Source organism: Thunnus thynnus, chromosome 11, assembly GCF_963924715.1.
Source record: "Thunnus thynnus chromosome 11, fThuThy2.1, whole genome shotgun sequence".
NCBI classification, from domain to species: Eukaryota; Metazoa; Chordata; class Actinopteri; order Scombriformes; family Scombridae; genus Thunnus; species Thunnus thynnus.
The window spans coordinates 10959854-10977596 of record NC_089527.1 but is presented as its reverse complement, the minus strand read 5'-3'; the positions used below and the strand labels follow the sequence as shown (position 1 = coordinate 10977596).

Here is a 17743-nt window from a genome sequence, read left to right as displayed (position 1 = left end):
ATATATGTACCTGTGTGTGTGTGTGCCTGTGTGTTGTCTCAATATGTTGTTCAACAAGCAGCTCTATGTAGTCAGCTGTCCAGTGCAGTGTCGGTGTCATTAATCACGGACCCAACACAGCGGAGAAAGGGGAGCGAGGAATGAGAGAGAAAGGGCTGGAGTTGTAATCTGTACCTAGGGAAAGAGGTGGAAGATGTGAAGAGGAAAGAAACGGTGGAGAGGGCAGAGGTGGGAGGAGTGGAGAGGGGGGAGTTGAGCACAGTCTGAATCACTGTGACGTTGTGCTTAACAGCAACAGTCACTTCTGGGTAGACAACTGGCGGTTGATTTGAATTGCACAGATATGTAAAATCAGAAAACTTGTTTATTTCTGTTGTCATTTTCAGCTGTAACTGTAACATTTAGTAGTTATGGTCTGACCTTTCTGATGTTTCTGCTGTGCTTATTTTATTTTATGTACTGTGTTGCTTTGCGAGTGACTTTGGTTTGTTTTGTTTTGTGGGGATCAGTAAAACCTGGAGTGGAATTTTGAGTTGTCTGAACTGATTCAGGGTTGTGGGGAAAACAAAACAGACTCTTTACCGGAGTGGATTAAACTCTGAGACTGTGGGACAAGTTACAAACGCACACTCTCACACACACACTGAAAAACCTGAACCCTTCTTCACTCTTTCTCGTTACCTGGCAACCCCGTACACAACAAGACTTAACCATTTTCTCTACAGTTGAGAGTATATCTCGGTTGTTCCTCGCCCCTGTTTGCTCTGTGCCATTAAATTGTATGTATGTGAGGCAGGGGTTTTCTACCCGGAAGTTAGTGTAAATAAACATTGTGATTGGTTCTATGTAAATGAAGAGCAGGCAGGTGATCAGTAGAGAAAGCCATTATGGTTGCTGTGAGCTTTGGTTTCATCCTGTTATTGTTCTATATGATAATGTTGAAGAAAAGAAAAATCAAGATTTCAATTCAAGATTTCAATTATCCTGTATATTAAATCAAAACCCAATTAATTTTAGCACTTTGAAAAGAAAGTTTTTGATCTTTTGTTTACCATGTAGTGCAGTAGGTGTAAATAAAAGTGCAAAACATTCAAACCATCAGAGATTTTCTAAACTATCCTTCACCTGCGCTGCCTCTGCACCTGCTGCCAGATTAAACTGCCTCTCTCCATTGTTTGTGTTTGATGTATTATACCCATATCCAGTATTTTGTTTTACATCAAAGAATGCATCAAACTGAGCAAGTAAGATGCTTTACTGTTTGTCAATTTTAACATACAAGATTTATAAAGGTGAAAAGACTAAAAAGTGAACAGAAGTCAAGTTGGTGAGGGGAGGTTTGAGGCTTCCACCAGTCTGAACATTGTCCTTATTACTGAAATTTACTAAAATGTTAATATTGACTATTAATTAGTTACACCATCAACAATGAATTACTAACCTTTGATATTACTTTCCATATCAACAATTAATATGGAAAGTAATGAATTACTGTTTTCCAGTGCCTGTGTTTCAGGAAAAAGTATCTGGAAACTGAATTTGAGTTAAAACAGGTCATTAAAAATTGTGTTGGGGAATAAGTGTGCACAAATATTTTTTCAATAGTAATTTTCATATGGTAGAAAATGATAGAGAAAATTATATTTTCACATTTTCAGTTTCATAAATTACATTTTTTAAAAATGTACTATTGAAGCCGTATTTCTGGCTTGATTTAATCAGATGATAATGTGTGGTCTAGACATTTTACATTAGCAGTCACCATGTAAAGAAATAGACTTAGAGATGTGGTAGGTGTATATAAATAAAGTGGGGAGAGGGGTCCACAGTGATAGTATGTATTTCTCTTCACATGTTTTTTGTTTTGTGCTGTAGGAAGGGGACTTCCTGGTTCGGACTCACCATGTTGAATACTGTGATGGGGGGATTTTGGACCCTGATGATATACTCAGTGATCTGGTAGAAGACAAGGACAAGGTAAGAACTTGTATCTGTTGCTTTGTTCCTGCTCCTGCTTTTGTTCTGCTTTTGTAATTAAAGGGATATTTTTACTTTCTTTTAATTTTACTTTCTTAAGTATAAAACAAAGTCAACAAGGAGTTCTGTTGTTTTATGTGACTTAAAGCTGACCACAAACGACCATGTAAACATGCTCACTAACATATGTGAGGTTAGACTTTAATAGCCTTTAATTAAAATGGCCTGTTTCCTGCGTGACCACTACTAAGAAGAATACACAAACATGCATGTGACTAACCAAATATGCAGCAAGATAGTCCACAAAGAAGAGAAAGGAGTGCCATGCAGATCCTGTTCTCTACAGAGAGCTAAAAAATCACTGCGTTTAAGTCAACCCTCTTTATTTCTTGAATCCTTTTGATGCCTCTCGTATAATGCGTATAATCCTTTTGATTTATACCTATTAATTACTCACATAACACTGTGTATGTGCACAAGGGTATATATACTGGTACAATGTTTGAGTGGGTATCTGTGCCTTGCATTTCGTGTGCGTGTGTGACTCTGTTCACACAATAGAGTATTGAACTGCAGTGGCCTGTAAGCCACTCCCTTAGATAGAATATTGCCTCACAAGCAAAATTCAAAGGGAAAAGGTTTTAACTTGCCTTAAGCATTAAGCAGTGTCATTAGCAATTCACTTTTAGAGACGTTGCAAACTTAATCCATATATTCCCCATTTTTCTTATTTTTCCCCTGAGGAATGTGTCATCTTTCATTTTCCCCTTTGGAAAGTCGAGGTTTTTTTCATACTCTCTCATAGACTCTGGCATTATTAGAATGTGATAAATGGCCTAGATTATGGGCTTTTTGAACCACGGCTTAGGACCTTAAATGAATCTTGAGCCTTCTCTTGGTGGATCTGCACATTAAAACAGTATCAACATGTTTTAATGAGCCTGTATCCTATGGTGAACTGAATTTTTCATTTAGGTCACAGCCTTGAAAAGTTGAAGAACCTACTGGCTAGAAAGTGTAATGTACGCACAGTGTATTTCTCTGTCCCTGGCTTATACTGTATCCCTTTAAGGATGTATAAATACTCGAGGATTTGTTGGAGATTCCCTGAACCAATTAAGAACAAAGTTGCATTAGTTGACAGTTTCTCTCAGGGCTGTAAGAACCTTTTGGGGAACAACTGAAATGATCTTTCCCTCTCACTCTAGCCAGGACCCAAGCCTGCTCTATTCATGTCAAAATAATCAGTCATATGCTTCAAAGTATTGAGATCTTTTAAACATGATATTAGCAGGAGACCAGCTACAGCAAAATGGAAAATGTTTATAATCTTGCATTAGAAATGTGACTAATGAGGGCCATCTTTACAGTAAAGAAATAATATTCCCACATTATATTTTTATATCATTTTATATATATATATGTTAGATAGCCTAGATTTTTCTCTCTGCTGGATGAGTTTTCCTGATGAGCTCTCAAGTCTCAAAGTGTGGGAGGGGTTACATGAAACACCGCAGCTGCAGCCCAGCGGCCATATGACTCAGTGACAGCGGCAATAACAGAGTCAGGAGACTAGCAACTGACCTACAATTACTATTGTGAGTGGCTGTTGCCATAGTTCTGTAGAGATTCAAAGAACAGCATGCACTGGTCCTGCTGTAGACTACTGTAACTCGCTCTATGCCACTGTGATCTTGTTTTTGTCGTTTTTGCTTTTTTATGTGATGGTGTTACAGAATGGAGTCCCTCCCAGGGTCAGTCAGTATAGCATAGCATAGAGAACTACTACTACATCATTTTTACAGCCACAAATCTCTAGTTGGAAAAAAAAGATTGTATATGATGTTTGGTTATACAGGCCAAAACCAAATGTACTAATATGAGGGATTCCCGGTCCTGGTTTGTACTGATGCTATTCAAGCTAGTGGCTGATATTAGCTTTTTGGTGTATATGCCAGTCAATAAGAAACAAGAAATTGCAATACAGAAATGCTAAACTAGATTTATGGTCATTCAGAAACTGTCACCATTATATAGTTTGTCCACCAACTGTAAAACGCCCCATTCAGTAAGTATCTTTGTCACAATCTTTAAAAAAACAAATGTAAGGGATCCGTATGCAGACTGTAGTATGTGCTATGCATCTGTGCTAAAAAATATATTGTAAGTGTTTTGTTTAGCCACTTCAGTTTGGTTTGGTCTCTACGGAGACTGATGGAAATATCTGCCTCTTAATGCCCCGCTATGTTCTCTCGCTAGTTACTAACTTTGTCTGTCGGCCTTTTGGTGTTGGGTAGATAGAGTATTATGGGTTTATTAGAGATTTTTCGCTGAAAACATCTGCCTGCTGTGGCCAGGAACAAGGCTGATGAGAGTGGTGAAATTGAACTAAACAACTTGCAGGCTGTACAACTAAAATAATGAGCTCAAAGTCTCAGTAGAGCTCAGGGGAACTGCAGCCTGCTAGAGCAACCTTGACCTGCAGCTACGAGTGACCCCATTTACATTACATGCAGTATATTCATTTGATTTATTACAAATATAAAAAAAATTTAGTGCAGCTTTAACTGGGACCTTTCTGTAGTTGAAGGGTGCATCTAACGATTATTTTCTTTATTATTTCATTGATTCATCAATGGAACATTCAGCCAACATCAGAAAATAGTCAATGTGCTTTTTGGTGTGATCACCAGTCCAAAATACATAAATATTCAGTTTACTATAGTGTCAAGACAAGAAAAGCAACATTTTTTTACATTAAGAAGCTCAAACAATACAACTGTTGGATTTTGCACTTCAGAAACTACTTAAACGATTAATTGATTATCAGAATAGCTGCCAATTAATTTTCCGGCAATCAGCGAAACGACTGATTGTTTCAGCTCTATTGTAGTTTGGTATAGTTCTTCTAATGGTGAGGCTGACACCTGTGTACTTCCCTGTCATTGTGAACAGGACTGAAGAAGCATTGTACTAATGATTTGATGTCAAAAAAAAGGAGCAGTGTATTAGTTTGGCTAGAGGACTAGATAAGCGTCAAATCATTTGAATAGTTGGTTGAAAGTTAAAGCTGGTTTAGCAGGTTTCTATATCGAGGCTGGAGACATAGTCATTGCAAATCAATGTGTGTGAGAGAGATCCCTAAAGATACATACTGTATCTGTACAGTGTGACAACTGCTTTACATTTCTTCCCCCAACTATCCGCTGAACTTCCTCATCTCACATTGACTAACAAAGGGCTCATAATGGTTTTGGTTCATGTCCTTTGAACATACAAAACATACCTTTTGCGGTATAAAATCAAAACATTTAAGCACATGCAAACCACAAAATATACATTTCAATACTGAGATCAAATAAAGTGCTATGAAATAATTCCCCCAAAAACACATATAGTGAGACACACATACACATACACACACACACACACAGAAATAAACCGTACAGAATGATACCCAGCATTACACACTCTTGAGCACCAGAGATTGCATATGAAATGAAAGTGTGAAATATTCATTGGATTCTGAAGCGAGGCTCTCATAGTATTACTGAACTGAGATGAATAAATGGCTCCTAATCCCAGATGAGTGTTTTACTGTAGGGAGACCCAGACTGCCTGGGTTTAGCTTTAAAACCACACACGCACACACACACACACGCAAAAAAAAAAAAAAAAAACACAAAAAAAGATTTTTGAGGTCTGCTGTAGACAGAGGTCAAAAATACAGTTTTATAAATCCATGGTTGAAATATAGTGATTTATTTGAGAGAGAGCTCTAATTTGTGAACATTTTAGGTGGTATTAATGTAACAACTGACAGGAAATTTGTATGTATCTCTGTATATAGTATCTCTATATTTCTGTCTATCTTGGATGGAAAAATGCTGTACAAAATAACAATAGTATAGACAACATAACAGTGTACAACAAAACATCTGTAGCACTAACATTCATTCCAAACACCTTAAGGTACTACAGCATACAAAAGCACAGAAACACAGCATGTTAAAAGAACACATGTATTGTGGGAAGCACACTCGTCTGTCATCTTACCCGTCATCTCTGTAAGGTCAGTAATGACATGTGTAGCTTAGCTTAGCTTAACTCAAAGACTGAAATCTTAGGAAAACTGTTAGCTCACTTTATTTTTCCTAACAGATCTACACCAGATGATAATTGGATCTGAGTGAGAGAATTGGAAATGTGTTTGGGGCTTTGCGGGCTAAAATACAAGATCAGAGCTTGTGATGTCCGTACAGTGCAAGTGCTTTTCCATAACACAGCATGGTAAAAGACGCCCCTTTAAAAACTGGTTGGGAGTTTCATGTTTGCTATATTGTTGTTGGGTGCCAGTTATTAATGAACTGTCAGTCATGTATTTTAGAATTGAACAAGCAGTAAAAATACACCTTGTTCAAAGAAATCTAGTTCAGTGACCCTCAATATACCCTTAAAGGATAGGTTCACAATTTGAGTCTGTCTTAAAACAACAGTATTGTTCCATTACATATTAGTTTCAGATAAACGTTTAAATACATTTTTACGTAAAAAAAATGACTGTGGATTTTGTCCCCCATCATTTACATTGTAAGTGCATTTGGAAGGGATCTTTTAATGGCCAGTATGAAGCTATCCTTTAAAGGACTAATGTGTAAGATTTAGTGGCATCTAGCAGTGAGGTTGCAGATTGCAACCAACTGAATAGCCCTCCCCTCCCCTTCCCCTTCCAAGCGTGTAGGAGAACCTACGGCGGCCGCAAAACTTGCAAAAAACACAAACCCTCCTTAGAGCCAGTGTTTGGTTTGTCTGTTCTAGGCTACTGTAGAAACATGGCAGTGCAACATGGCAGGCTCTGTGGAAGGGGACCCGCACTCTATGTAGATATAAAGGGTTCATTCTAAGATAATGAAAACACAATGATTATTATTTTCAAGTGATTATATACTAATTAAAACATACTTATGAATATTATATTCCATTTCTGCCAAGTCCTTTCTGCTAGATGCCACTAAATTCTACACACTGCACCTTTAAACCCACGTCCACATGAAATAGAAACATATGGTACAACCATAGCAGCTGAAAAATGATGTGGGGTAACTTCTTTTATACGCGTGGTGTGCAAGTTCACCTTTAGACCTCCACCAACACCACCACCCACACCCCACCCTCACCCCCACCATAGTTTTTTTTCTCATTTACCCTAATGTCTCCCTTGCATGTTGTTTTCAAGCCCACTCGCAGTGTTATGTCAAAGAAAATGAAAAGTAAGCAGGAAATACGGATTCCCATCAGCATTTTCAATGTAGCTGGAAGTGTAATTCCTAATGTATTTTTCACACATTGTAGGTATTACAGAAACACTCTTACAGAGACCAGGGATGGTGAAATACAGTTGCCTTGTATGATATTGCCGTTAGTTCAGGGACATTAATATTGCATATACTTGTTCAAGCACACACACACACACACAGCATGCCTCCATTTGTACACATCAGTGTGTTAAACATAAGTATTCTTTTATTTTAAGCATGCACACACATGATCACAGCAAGCATCCATTTACTGTACCTCACCATTTATTTGTTCACTGATACACACAACACATTCTATGAGCATATTAGTATGCAGGATATGCGTATGTGTGTTTTAAAAGAGCTATACACACAGTAGAATTGTAGCACGTATTCACTGACAAATAGCCTAAACTGTACACACAGTGCAATGTTCACAGCTATACTGCTAACTTTATATTCTCTGCTCTGGTCGCCGCAGTCTCACCGTCACACACGCTTTCTCTCATCTGCATACTCGCTATGCACTGAGCTCTTTCTTAAAGGAGCTAAGCTACTTGTATAACACATTTTAGTTTAGAAGTACATCTTAAAATACATTTAAAAAAAAAGAAGCTTGCAATACACTGGCGGAAACCCTGTTATATCTGATTTGAAGATATGTTATATATATTTGATTACATAATGTTCATGTTGTCAGTTTTTAAATACAATTTGCTTGAAAATATTAGTCTGGACAACACATTTGTAAAGGAGTAACACATTATCATCTATATATGATCCAATAATGTAATCCTGGATAAAATATTTACTGAAACCCTCTATGCAGAAAGGCTAATGGAACACAGGTTAGCCCTGGAGTACAGTGGCTTTCTATTTCTATTATATCATGACTAATTGTACCAGTCATTATTTAGCCTATTAACACACACATGCACAGATGTTATATTCTGTATACTCCATCTTTATTCAGCTGTAGTTACTATTAGCCTCTAAAAGGACTTCCTACTGGTTCCAGGTCTGGCAAAATTATTATATTTTTGATGAGTGAATTTACGAAGCTTCCTTCAAAGGCATTTTTCTGTTGGCCCTCTCCCATAGTATCAATATTTATAACAGATGATACACATTTTACTGTGGTTTTAGACACATCTCCAAAAGAAACATACAGTTGTCAGTTTATTGAGTACATGTAAACTAATGCGGTTTAATACAGCAGCCCTGAAGTAAATCCTACCTTCATGTTCAGTTTTTGTTGAAACTTTTCTAGAAAAATGTTAATTCACATTTTATAGTCAGTGTGGAGGCTGTAATATTCGATGCAATTGAAATGCCTGATATGGAGTTTTACTAATATTTTATTCAGGGTATCAGATGTTAATAACACTTTTCAATTAATAACTACTAACTGGCCAAATTTAAGTATCAAACTGTGTGAACCAGAGAGTATTTAGTAGATTCTCCTTTGAAAATGATTACAGCCTTGAGTCTAGAGTTACCAAATGGCTTGACTGATTCACATTAAATACAATTACATTCATTCAGGCCGCTGACTTCGTTTTTAGTGCCGCAGCAATCCCTGTCCTCATTTTACCTGACATAAAAATGATCCAAATGAGTTCCATGCAGTGAGGAATACAGTGCAGTACAATGCAAAAAAAAGACAGCGATGGTATTGGATCACGACTCTGTAAATACCTTGGGTTGAGGCATCTGTACCAGGAAAGGAAAAATTGGATCATCAGTGGTGCATTTTCAGTGGTGTGTTTCTGTGTATATAGATGGTTTGGCTTATACAGAACATAGTATCCTTTTTGTTTTAGAGTATCCCACTTGCCCTATGATAAACATTAGTCCAGATGTCATGTAAATTTTATGGACATAAAGCTGCAACTTGGAAAACACCCAGGCAGCAGTTATATGCACCGTGTCCCTTTTCTCAGCCGTTGTGATAATTTACTCTGTACTGTACAGTGCCTGAACTTGAATAACCCTGTCACAGATTATTTTTATTATGTTAGCAGAGAAACCTAGCATGGATATCAGAAGAAAGAAGTGTTTGTGAGATCTCCTGTGTTCCTGGGGTTATCTAGCGGACACCTCCTCAGAGAAATTTAGTTCAATATAGGCCTACAATGGCATCAGAGTGTAATTTTCTGGAAAATGGTTTGTAAATGGCCTTGTAAATCCTGTTAAAATACACTTTGAATTGATCAAACTTGAAGCATGTCTGGCGATTATACTGTCTGTCTGGTTGGTAAGATGAAACTACCTTAAACAATGTGACTTGGAGGCAGTAAGATGGACAGTTGGTGGATTCAAGCCAACTCAGTGGGGAGTATACTGTGTGTGTGTGTGTGTATTTTCACTGACGTGTGTATGTGTTTATTTCCAGTCAGCCAAAATCGTTTGCTAGAGTAGACAAACATTTCATCTCTCACTTTCAGTAATATTTAAACAATGCAGTCATTTCGACTCTTGCATTAACTGTCTTATTTTTTGTCTGTCAGACAGACAGTGCTGTCAGTCTTTCTCTATAATCCAATTCGAATTTCATTCCTTATTATTCTTAATATTCAAATTATATTCAAACTTGTAGTGCTCAAATTTAGCTCATTATTAATATGTACCTATACACTGTATATACTGGCGTAAGAAGAATTGCTCGTGGCACTGTTAACGTGGTTGTTTTAAGTTCTGTCCACTAGAGGGCAACGTTACCAATAAACAAGTGATAGCTTTCTTGCTAAGTGATAATTAAGCTTTAGAACAAAATGAATAATGTTAGCTAAAATATAAATATTAAATAAGCTTCATAGTAATTAAACTACACATTTAACTGAAATATAAATAATGCATATAAGTTGTTTACATCAATACTTGACGTGTTATTTGGGTCGGGATGCACTGCAAGTCCAAGAGAAACAGGAAGTGTGAGTCTGAGGAAGTGAAATATTACTTGTGTTAAGGCTTTGTTTATGTCTTAATAAAGTTTATGTCATCTCGATTGTCATATGTCTTTAACTGGTTTTTCCTAATTTGAGTTTCTAGGCTAGATTTTAAATCAAAACTTTTTAAATCAAGGGTCTAAGATCTATATCTGACAATCTATATTTTTTTATTTTATTAAAAAAAAATCTCTTTTCCTCCTAACAACTCTAATCCAACTTTGAAATGATTTGTCTGCTAGTTAAACCATAATGATTAAAAAAAACGAAAGGTCACTACAGTACTAGAATCATTAACAAAGTAGCCATATCTCTGTTAATGAGGAGATTATTCAGAGCAGGTTCCCCGTTCTCACCAGGCCCTTCCCTCCCTTCTGTGCTCTGTAATTCTACAGTTTTCCACAGCTATGAACATGCAAACTCTGCTGATTGGTGGTAAATAACACAAGCTGCTGCTGCTAACAGATGCAGATTTGTAAAACTTGCTAATTTATTTCTCTCTCTCTGTCTAAGCACTGCCTTTGTAACTTATAGCATGCACACATATTAATACTATACTGTATTTGCGAGATGCGATAGTTCTTGATACAAATGAATCAATTAAGGGCTTACAAAACTGTTCATTTAGCAAGTATGAATGAGAAATGATAATGTTGGGCTGCTGCACAATTTATTTAGACGTGCACATACATAGACATATAAACACACTTGCAAAAATAATTTGGCCGAGTGAATGTATGTGCAGATTAATTTCTGTCATCACTGATTGTGTGAACTCGTAAAAGCATTTACAATGGAGCTGCAGTATAATCGTTCAGACATTCATCATTACAGATCATTTTAGTTTAACTTTGTATAAGGAAAATAATGTGTGGCTTTTTAAGTTCAAATGCAGTTTTTGTTTTATTTGTAAAGCACTATAGACAATTAATTGTATGTTTCGTGTGCTATTGTCTTGTTTCTATATGTACGTATGCTTATGTGTATCTATTGGCTGTAGCCTGTAGGGTTGGACTGGATCGGACTGATCCTTCATGGTGACAGACTAGTACAGGAGAAAGTAGTTCCATGCAAACTGTTGATAGCATAATATGTGGAAAAATGTTGAAAATTAAAAATCTTCAAAATTTCAAATTCTTTAGTTTGCATGGTTGATATATTGATCAGTTGTGTGTGCATAATTAGCCTTTAGTAACTTACATCAGGTGTGGACTGTTGTGAATAAAAGGGGGAACAACAGAGGAGGGCATGATACTGGAAATTACAAGAACCAGAGAGTTTAATGAAAGAAAGGAGTAAAGGAGAAGAAAGCATAAGGGTTTGAATTAGGAATGGTGCTTGGAAGGCATGGAGAATTTAGTTTCTTTTCACTGTCTTTAGCTGTGTATTAAGACAGAAAGCGATAACATACAAAGTCAATGTAAAGACGTGATCAGACGCACCAGGGGGGCAGCCAAATTGACACCAAGACACGTCCGTGCAAGTTGAAAGTTTATCAACTCGAGTGAGAACTTTGTGTGTATTATGAATGAACAGGAAGGAAATAACAGAAAGAACTAACTGAGTTCAGTTGAATTGAACACAAACACACAGAAATGCTCGATGCTTCTATCGCTAGCTAGTTTACAGCTAATCTACAGTGTTCAAACCCGTGTGAGTGACACAAGGTGAAAATTTGCTTTCGGTTCTGTGGGAACACCATAAGAGAAGCGTGGCAGTAACATCAGTAGGTATAACAATTGAAGAAATGATTTACCTCAGTTTGGTGAGGTAACTACAGTCTGTAGAAAAGGCCTTTGAAAGACCGATATGTAAGTGCATCACACAAAGAAAACAGAATGACCAGTATTTTTACAATTTTGTCAGACATGTATGTATAATAAATGTTAAAACATCGATTGAATGACAGGAGGAAAGCGACTGGGGGAGCATAAACTTACTGGAGATGAATAGATTGGTAGAATAAATACTGGCAAGCAAGTATGGCTGGAGGGATGGAGATTGGGTGAAGACAGAAATACAAGGAAAGGACATGAAGCAAGCTTAAACCCAACAGCCACTCTTTACTTTCCCCCTCACCCACACTAATAGTAGTAAAAGTACCAAAAGTACCCCAAATGCAGACTAAACAAGTATTACAAAAACAGTTTTTCCTCATTTTGCATTGTAACTTCTTTCCTCTACACATCTTCCCTCTTTTTCTCTTTTCCTGTCCTTTTCGTTTCTATCTCTTTTCTTTCCCCCTTCTCACCAGCTTAGCTCTGTCATTTTGAGGAGCAAAACACAAACCAGTCGGAATGAGGCAATTATGACCCTGTTGGAAGGGTTATTATGCGTAATGCCCCATAATCCTCCTCTACAGTTTTCAAAATGAATGATATGTACATGACGTCTGTGCAGTGTGTACGTGCGGACAGAAACTTCCTAACATTGCGTGAATAGCACCAGCTTCAGCCCGGACGTTCAAGATGACATACATAACACTTACATGAAAATATTAGCATAACACAGAGCGATGTTTAAAGCATTGATTAGTGAAGATGATGCAGTTTCAATGTGATTATTCATGGCAGCTTATTCTGCTAGGACAAGATAATGAAGACAATAGACACCAGACAGATAGGCAGAATTTGATTGGATTCTTATGCAGCATGTGCTGTAAGTTACGTACTTGTCCATTAAGGTAGTTGATAAGATGCTTACAGCATCACTGTGTGTGTTTTTGCTGGTTAACGCATCAACATTAATTGAACCATGACCCAGATGAAAACAATGAGACTTGAAAAGGATTAGAACAACATACAGACATATTGAGAAGCTGATATTTGTGTGGGTGGCCTCTGACACAGACCACATTTAACCATGACATTTTAATCCTAGGCAATTTAACACAAACCTGATACATAAACTAAGCAGACAGGCATCCAACAAATCTCATTGTTCACCTTGCACCCATGGGTTGAGCTTAATAATCATATTAGCATTGTGTTAAGTATTCATTTTGTAGCTTCAGCAGTATCTGCAAGTCTTGCTGGCATTTTTTTGCCTGTGCTATACAATTTTCAGTTCCTATTTTTTTTTTTTGTAATTTTTAATTCCTAGTCCAATAACAGTCATATTATTGTTTAATCTTAGTTTTGTTTAGATAAATACTTGCAGGCTCTAGCAGTGTTAATTCTTTATTTATGTGGAACCTTTTGCTTTAATTAATAAATCAAATAGTTGGCATTTCAGTATCTGTCTTTAGTGTGCACACTTCTGTATGCATGTCTTCATATACCACTGAGAGTTTATCCTTCACTTGATTTTGTCTTGAGTTGCTGCTCTGTTATCGCTAGCTCCCAGGGTTGGCTGGGCTTGACCCCGGACTCAATCCGTCTAATGAAGCTTTTCTATGTGGGAGTGTATTCTCTGTTGATGTTCTACTTGGCCCTGTGCATTTACTTTGCTATGATTATAGATTATAGGTTAGATTATTTTAACCAATGAAGAAACATGTCAATCACTTGCAGGTCCCCTATGTGTGCGGTAATGGAATGAGTGTTTGTATTAGACCTTCAATCTGACCACTAGCCTGAAACTGAATAAAAAATCTAAAATTCAGCTTGGAGGGAAAGAAAAGAAAAGAATACTTCCATTTTATGCATGTTTGTCCCAAAGTTTATTTGTCCCTGCTTTTAGTTTACCAAGCTTTTAAAATATGTACAGTTGAATTGGGCCTATTGAGAAGAAATGGCACAATAGTATTTTTTCTCTATACCCTTTGTTCTGTTTTTCCACCTTGTCCTAATCATAGGCTATTTATCAAATGATCTTTCATGGCAACCGGGTTCAGACATATTTTCTTTTTATAGTATGATGTCAGCTTTCAAAGGTTAAGTGAATGAACAGAAAGGACAAACACGCACTCTCATATGTTTCTCACATATGCCCCCACATCCCCACACCCCCTTTAAAAAAAAAAGCATGTGGTCATGTCATACTAACAGTTTTCTAGTCACCTTTGCCCTCTCAGCCCCCCCATATGAAGCGGCCAACTGGTGAGAATAATATTGACCTTCCACCAAAAAAAGCAGTGCTGCTTATTGCTTTCACACGTTGCACTGGTTTCATTTACTGAGTATCCTGGTGTGTAGGTGTGTGCGTGGATGTGTGTATGTGCACATGTACATGCATAAAGGAGTGGTGGCGTATATGTTCCTTTAGGGTGTAGCTTTGCGGGGTGTGAATTGTTGGGTTAGCCTATTTGGCCTGTATTATTTCACAGTATAAGTCATTGAGTGTAACTAAATTATTTCATTGGCTGTAATGAAATACAGTATCAGTTGATTGAGAGTGGGATGTGACAGAACAAAGGTTCAACCTACTGAGCTCAAGTGGAATATCTGTCTTGTGTCCGTCTCACTCTTTTTATATGCCAACTGAATACAAATAAAAAGGAGATTTAGCTGTTTTATTAATATCCTGAATTTTATTGTCCATGGAGAACTATTCTAAAATAATATGAAAGTGCCAGTGTGGTCACACAGTATGGACAAGTTGTTTTCAGGTCTGACTTTTTCAAGTCAGAGACAGAAAACTTTATATTTGTCCAATAACTTCCAAACAATAAGTTCTCTCAATCAAATTTAATATTTGCTCCACGTGACACTGAACAAGATCTGCAGTTTAGAAAATGTTTGTATGGCTGGATTGATGAAGTGTTTCATTATAAAGTATAGGTTTTTATGACATTGCATAAACAGTAACTGGTCTCTTTTTTTTGATTTGAGAATTATAAACTTTTACAAAAAATAGTGTGCAGTATATTTTGATAAATATTATAGCATCATATGGATATTTCAGTTATATTTTCTGCGATATCAGCCAGCACCATAAGAAAATAAGCAGTTTTTGTTTTTTAGCTCTAAACCCCTTCTCCCACATGAAGCTAATAAATAAATGTAAATGTCAGCTTGTGTGTGTCTGTGCGTATGTGTATTGTTGTCACAATCCTCGGCACTTTACCATATTCGACCATTTATGAATGTGTGCGTTTGCTCTACCTAGTCCTTCAAAAAGGAACCATACATACAAGAACCACAAAGTATTCTGCCTACATGCGACTCAGATGTGACTCATGTGACTCAGATATAATTTTTGTAATTTTCTTCATCTAGCTTGACATTTTATATTATATACCAGGGTTTCCCCATACATTCATTTAGTTGTGGCAGCCTGCCATGATATCAACATTGACCGCCACATATTGATTTTGTATTTTTTTTTACTATTTAAAATGGGTAAAAAGTTATTTCATAGTAGAGCTGTATGTAGTGCATTGATTTGATTCCCTGCTCTCTCTCTCTCTCTCTCTCTCTCTCCCTCTCTCTCTCTCTCTCAAATACAACGGACCTGTTTGTGAATGGCTCCTCCTGGAAGGATTGTTGTTTTATCATTACTTAGTCGGACGACTGTTCTTAACACAACGCTGTCAAAATGCAGCTGGGTTGTCAAGGTTAGCTGTACATAGCTGCATGCTATTTGCAGGGAAGCACCTTATGTGCGGTATTATTGAATAATAAATTTAAGAAAGCAGTTACTTCAGTTTTATCTTTGTTTAACTGAAGAAAATTCTGGCACATTCAATCTTTAATTTGTTCAGTGCACTTACTCAGTGCTTGTATTGGACCATAGTTCCCTGGTGACACGGTCATATAAATTTGTGTGTCATCTGCATAATCATGGTACCATATTTTATTGTTTTCCATAATCTGAGCCAGTGGGAACATGTAGATGTTGGACATGAGAGGCCCCAGAATGGAGCCTTGGGGAACTCCGCATGTCAGTTTTGTCTGCTCAGATGTGTAATTACCTGTGTCGTGGCAGCACAGGTTTGGGCCCATTTACAGACTGCACTGCCTATATTTATGTCAACACCACCACACACATGAGCCTGATAACAATGAGTAGTTGTCCCTGTCCAAACCAGTTTAGTACTATGCCAGAAAGTCCCACCCAGTTTTCCACTCTGTCTAGTAATATGTTGTGGTCGACTATGTCGAATGCAGCACTGAGATCCAATAATATTAAAACTGAAATTCTGCCACTGTCTGTGTTTAAGTGGATGTCAGTGAAGACCTTAACAAGAGCAGTCTCAGTGCTGTTGTGTGTTCGAAATCATGACTGGAAGACATCAAAACAATTGTTTAGTGCCAAGAAGTTGTTCAGCTGTTGAAAAAAAGCTTTTTCAGTGATTTTACTTAAAACGGGAGGTTTGATATTGGTCTACAGTTGTTCATTAGTGTAGTGTCCAGATTGTTCTGTTTTAAGAGCAGCTTGATGACTGCAGTTTTCACAGACTGTGAAAAGATGTGTTGACAATTTGCAGAAGATCTGAGGCCATGCAATTTGAAACATTTTTGAAAAAGCCTGCAGGCAAAATATTAAGGCAGAAGGAGGAGGATTTCAGATGTTGTATAATGACCTCCAGGTTTTTATGGTTGATTGGATAAAATTGTGTCATGCTACTTGAATTGATTTTAAGTGGACACAGGGACAAAACATATCCCGTACCTGATATGGAGGCACCGACAGCTTGTCTAATTTTCTGAATTTTGTCAGTGAAGAATGAGGCAAATTCATTGCAGACCCTGGTGGATAGAAGTTGAGAGGCTACTGAAACAGGAGGGTTTGTTAGCCTGTCGACAGTGGTACACGAGACACATGCATTATTATTGTTTTTGCTGATGATGCCAGAGAAGAAGCACCGCCTTGCATTTCTCAAATTATAAATGCAAAGTCTCTCTTTATAGATGTCATAATGAACTTGGAGATTTGTTTTTCACCACCTGTGTTCAGCTTTTCGACACTCTTTGTTCCTGTTTTGACCAGTGTGGCATTTCTCCATGGAGATCTTTTCTTACCAGAGACAACCTTCACCTTAGTGGGTGCAACGGCATCAATAACATTTGTAATTTTAGAAAAGCTCATTGACTGAGACCCAAGAGAGGGCAGGTGTGGAAGAGAAAGCCTGATTAAATGTTTCACTGGTGTTTTCAGTGATATACAGTTTTGTGATTACCTCTGCTTGAACATTTGTGAGCATGGAGATGGTACCCTCAAAGAAAACACAGGAATGATCAGAGGGAGCAACATTAGTCACCACAACCATAGAAACGTTGGCACCTTGGAGATGATTAAGTCCAGAGTTTGCCCCTTATTGTGTGTGGGCTCTGTCACATGCTGAGTCAGTCCATCAAGAACACAACACAGTTTTTTTAGTCCATTTGTCCTGGGGGGTTGTCAACCTGGATATTAAAATCCCCAACAATAACTACACAGTCAAAGTAAATACAGATTATGGACAGCAGTTCAGCAAAATCATTAAAAAAGGTTGAATGGTATTTAGGTGGCCTGCAGATATTTACAAATATAGCTTTAGAAGAGAAATTCAGCTGAAGAGCCACATATTGAAAAGAAACACAATTACCATAAGATATCCGCTTGCATTGGAGGGAATCATTAAACAAAATGGCAACT

General features: G+C 37.3%; 1 protein-coding gene across 6 annotated transcripts in view; it reads left to right on the top strand.

The window, feature by feature from the left end:
* The window catches only part of pard3bb (par-3 family cell polarity regulator beta b), a 227837-nt gene that overhangs the window by 13004 nt on the left and 197090 nt on the right, over positions 1–17743 (top strand). For all 6 annotated transcript variants that reach the window (XM_067603150.1, XM_067603151.1, XM_067603155.1 and 3 more), the window contains one exon: positions 1876–1977. In XM_067603150.1, coding sequence (XP_067459251.1) covers positions 1876–1977 — 102 coding nt within the window. The remainder of the gene's footprint in view (positions 1–1875; positions 1978–17743) is intronic.